General features: G+C 38.9%; 2 protein-coding genes across 6 annotated transcripts in view; both read left to right on the top strand.

The window, feature by feature from the left end:
- gpa33a (glycoprotein A33 (transmembrane), paralog a) overlaps window positions 1-2,416 on the top strand; it is an 8,410-nt gene extending 5,994 nt beyond the window's left edge. For all 3 annotated transcript variants that reach the window (XM_032501912.1, XM_032501739.1, XM_032501822.1), the window contains exon 7: window positions 1,151-2,416. In XM_032501912.1, coding sequence (XP_032357803.1) covers window positions 1,151-1,583 — 433 coding nt within the window. In that variant the 3' untranslated portion in view covers window positions 1,584-2,416. The remainder of the gene's footprint in view (window positions 1-1,150) is intronic.
- Window positions 2,417-3,433: 1,017 nt separating this feature from the next.
- The window catches only part of LOC116669980 (immunoglobulin-like domain-containing receptor 2), a 22,295-nt gene continuing 21,550 nt past the window's right edge, over window positions 3,434-4,178 (top strand). For all 3 annotated transcript variants that reach the window (XM_032500273.1, XM_032500363.1, XM_032500193.1), the window contains exon 1: window positions 3,434-3,653. In XM_032500273.1, the coding sequence (XP_032356164.1) occupies window positions 3,530-3,653 (124 nt within the window). In that variant the 5' untranslated portion in view covers window positions 3,434-3,529. The remainder of the gene's footprint in view (window positions 3,654-4,178) is intronic.

The raw sequence follows: 4,178 nt of genomic DNA, 5'->3' as shown, positions 1-4,178 counted from the left end.
TAAATCGTGATCGCGATTAAAATTTGATTAATTGTGCAGCCCTAATCTGATGTGGCCCATTCACAATTCTTAAAGGAATAGTTCAGATTTTATGAGGTACTTAGTAGTCAGTATATTACCTACAGTAGATGGCGGTAAGCACACCCAGGAAGGAGGTCAAGCATGGAAGCTAAGCAATGTCTGGCTGTGTACGAGCACGGCAGCAATGTATTTAAGCCACTAAAAGGTTCACCTAAAAGAAGAATCTCTGTGTGTATGCTATATTTGGAATATTGTCACTACTGTACCTTGCCGTCAGACAGCCCTGTTGAAGTTTACAGGAGGGACTGAAGCTGTTTATCTTTGCTCTTGTCAAAGTCACCAGACACCATTGACAAAAACATTTTTACTTCACAGAACATGAGAGAGGCTTGTCTACCGCTACCTGGATTAGTTTTTGTTTTGTTAGTACCTAAACCTTTGAAACACCAATGTCACACAACGTAAACTAATTACTAACTGATCGAGGCAGGTGGTTGAACATATCAGGGCTTTTAGGTTAATAGACAGAGAAATTAACAACCTGTCAAAATGTTATTTATACAGCACATTTTATTCATATGAAAATCTTTTTTTATTGCAGTAAAGTTGAAGACGTCTAATAGACCTACTGCTTTCATAGGCACAAAGTCAAATGTGTTAATCACTAAGATAAACGCCTCCAAAAATCCTATAGATCAACAGATGTTATGAGCAAACAAAGTAGCTGCAAGTCAACATTATACATAAACACACTTTTTTTTTTCAAAGAGTCGAAGATAGATAGATAGATAGATAGATATTTTTATTTTTTTTGTATCTCAGTAAAACAAGAAAAACAGCTTGCACTCTTCACAGAAGCAACATGAGCATTTGTGATGTGAACATATCCCAATTATCCTGTTCATGTCAGAGTCATATTTGTTGTCAGGATTACATGCATTGATGGAATGCCTAGTGTAAAATATCACAGCTGTAGATAAACATCGCCTGTTGCCACATTTCTTTAGCAAGAATTGGGAAGTTTTCTAAGCAACTATGGTGAAAGCTTTGTTCCAGGTGAACTCTACCAAGGAAACACAATCAATTGGAAACCCTTCACAAACATGACTGTTATGTGTTTCCTTTCCAGAGTTCGTGAGGAGGAGGAGGAGAGGGAAACTGTCAAAGAGCCAGTTAGAAATGGTTTGCTGGAGGACACCCGGGGCTCTGACTCCAGTGCGAGGAACCCTGTTGAACTAAGTGAACGCGACTACAAGAACAGCAAGGAGCTTGACGACCGCCGCAGCGACTATGACGACCGCCGCAGAGATGACGACCGCCGCAGCGATTACGACGACCGCCGCAGAGATGACGACCGCCGCAGCGACTACGACGATCGGCGCAGCGACTACACCGACCGCCGCGAAAGGTACAGTGATCGCAATGAGCGCTATGACGACGACCGCCGCTACGATGACCGCAGAGACCGACGTAGTAATGACGACGACCGCTATGATGATCGCAATCGTGACAGACCAGCTGTGCCAGCCAATAAGCCACCGAGGAGGGACTTCCATGACTAAGTCTCCAACCCTTATCGGCCATCGTCTCCATCTTCTGTCTTCTCTAATGACTTTACTCCAATGGCAATGACATCACACTCAAGGTGTGGCCTGGTTGGCAACAACATTTTTGCCTCCATATTGCTCTTGTTTTAACATAATTGGCTCAAATGCCACAAATGTACTAGATTTTAAGGGGAAGCATAATCTGTCATTTTACGGTAGAGAGGTTGAACAATTTTGAGTTGTTTGTGTAAAGATTAGTTTTAGAGAGCTGTGTAACACAGAAGTTAGGTGATATTTTAGCTTTAAACTCACAATGTTGGCATTGCTACATAAGAATACAAGGCCTTGTCTGTTTTGATTTGAGTTGTATTCTGCTGTTGGCTGTAACCAGTGGTAGTTAGGAAGCTACCGCCACACTTAATAAAGGGCTTTAATTATGTCATTTTTTACGCTTCATAGGATTATTTCTGTTTATTTGAGTTAGCTAATGTCTGTCCTTGTATAGAAACAGACCTTGAACCAGTTTTAATGTGCTCTATTTGGTGCTTTTTTTCGTCCTCTGATTGTTGGATTTCATCACAGATCTATTTTTAAATGAATAAATAAATGTCTAAATTTGGAATGTAAAGTCTCCTTTTGCCATGCTACCTTCAAAGATGTTTTGTATTGATGTGTTAAGTATTTTGTAAAGAGATTTATGTTGAAAGGCAATGAAATTAGACAATGTACATTAGAAATGCTATTTTATCTCATCAATGGTAATGTTGCCAGTTTTACATTGGGATTTGTGTTGTGAAACATTGTGTGTAATCATGTCATATGCTGTACAAATAAAGCGGAAATAAAATGACCAAAACAGCTTTTTGCGAATGCATGAGTTCTGAACACTAGATGGCAACATTGGTCTGCAAAACAACTGTTCTATAATCAAATAGAATTGATACATATGGGGCAAAGACAACAATTTATTACTAGAAGTACCAGTTTTAGCATTTATTGTCATTTGGTAGATTAATTTCGTCATCAACTTTTATATGTCGTTAAAAATGTCCTCTCCTCCATCACCGCCACCATCCATTGTCTGGAAAGAGCGGCTCTGCGCCTCCCTCCATGCACCCTCCGTGCGTAAAGTTACACAAGGTATCATTTAGACTTCAAAATAAAATTATAACATTAAATATGATCAAGAAAAAGTGAGGATACCACATGTAGTTTATTATTTTCTATTATGGCTAAGGTTTGACATTTTACTTTAGTCAGAGGCCTACATCTTACGTCACAGCCGATACAATCTTGCTTTGCCAGACCTTCTTCCAAAGCGCGCATGGCTATCCATCAGATGAATACATTAGGCTACTAAAAAGTAGCTTGTAATGCATTTGTTTCAGAGAAAAAACGTACACATTCCCTTAGTTAACCGGTAGGCCTTTTCAAAACATAGGCTACAGTGAGAGATTTTAGTACAGCTGCACCGTGCTATTCCAACTAGACTCCTATCACTGTCTATATGTGGCTCCAGTAGGATATTGTGCCACTCAGATATAACTCTACACCTCCTGGCGAGTGCAATGAAAGTGTAACTCTAAAAAAAAACTAAACGTTAAAGTTCATTATTACACAAAATTAAACAAATAATTTTTTATCTCATCATTATTATTATTATTTTGTTTATTACTTTTTGCAAGTTCCAATGCAGTAACCGTAACATTTTGGCTTGTGTGTATAGGTAAATTAATATGAGTAGGGCTATATCAAAATCTACACTTAAGTAAAATACAGTTCGTTTCTTGAATACATAACAACACAAATGTTCTCATTCACTGCCCGTGTCAGCAAAGCTTTTATTCTGGAAGCACTTGCCGGAAATGCTAAGTTTTATTTTGACAAGCTTGACGCTGGTCCCGTTATCTTACAGTTAGTAACTGTCCGTGTGTGGCGTGAACCTGAAACATCGTCCAGGGATGAGACTAAAGGGAAAAGAAGTAACGTTAGACGTTCGTCAGAAAACTGTTATGAACTTCACCTGCAGGACTTGGAAAATGTTTTCGCTGCTGAAATGGTGGATTTTAATCGTTTTTCTGACAGGTAAGATGAACAAGGGAACAAACGGAGGCAACTATGTGGTGTAACCATGGTATGTAACAGGTTGTTTGACTCAGATTTAGCTAAGGTTGGAAGTAACGTTAACGTTAAAGCTAGCGTCACTTTAACTAAGCTAACATGTTAATGGTTAACACTTTTACAGTTGAATTGAGCTTTTTGATTCGAACTTGATGAAGTTATATAAACCGAGCGTCAGTTAGTCTTTTTTAGCGCGTTGAAGTCCTTTCTATTCTGCCAAAGCTTCAGTATTTTACACAGAAAAGTAGTCAAGTCTGGTCTGGTGTGCTAGCGGTGCTGCAGTCGACTGTAGCCAGTCATGTGTGAATGATCCGACCAGAAGCATCAGGGGTTGGGGATTAGGAGAGCTATATTTTCTGACAGAAAGGACAGTTTACCATTTTATATAATTAGTTTTACAAAATACCTAAAAACATAGCGGATTTGGATCAGTTTGATTAGCTATCGAAGTTAAATGTTAGATAGATAAACTTTTTCCCCATTAGGGAA

Source organism: Etheostoma spectabile, chromosome 1 (assembly GCF_008692095.1).
Source record: "Etheostoma spectabile isolate EspeVRDwgs_2016 chromosome 1, UIUC_Espe_1.0, whole genome shotgun sequence".
NCBI lineage: Eukaryota > Metazoa > Chordata > Actinopteri > Perciformes > Percidae > Etheostoma > Etheostoma spectabile.
This window is presented reverse-complemented; position numbering and strand designations above follow the sequence as displayed.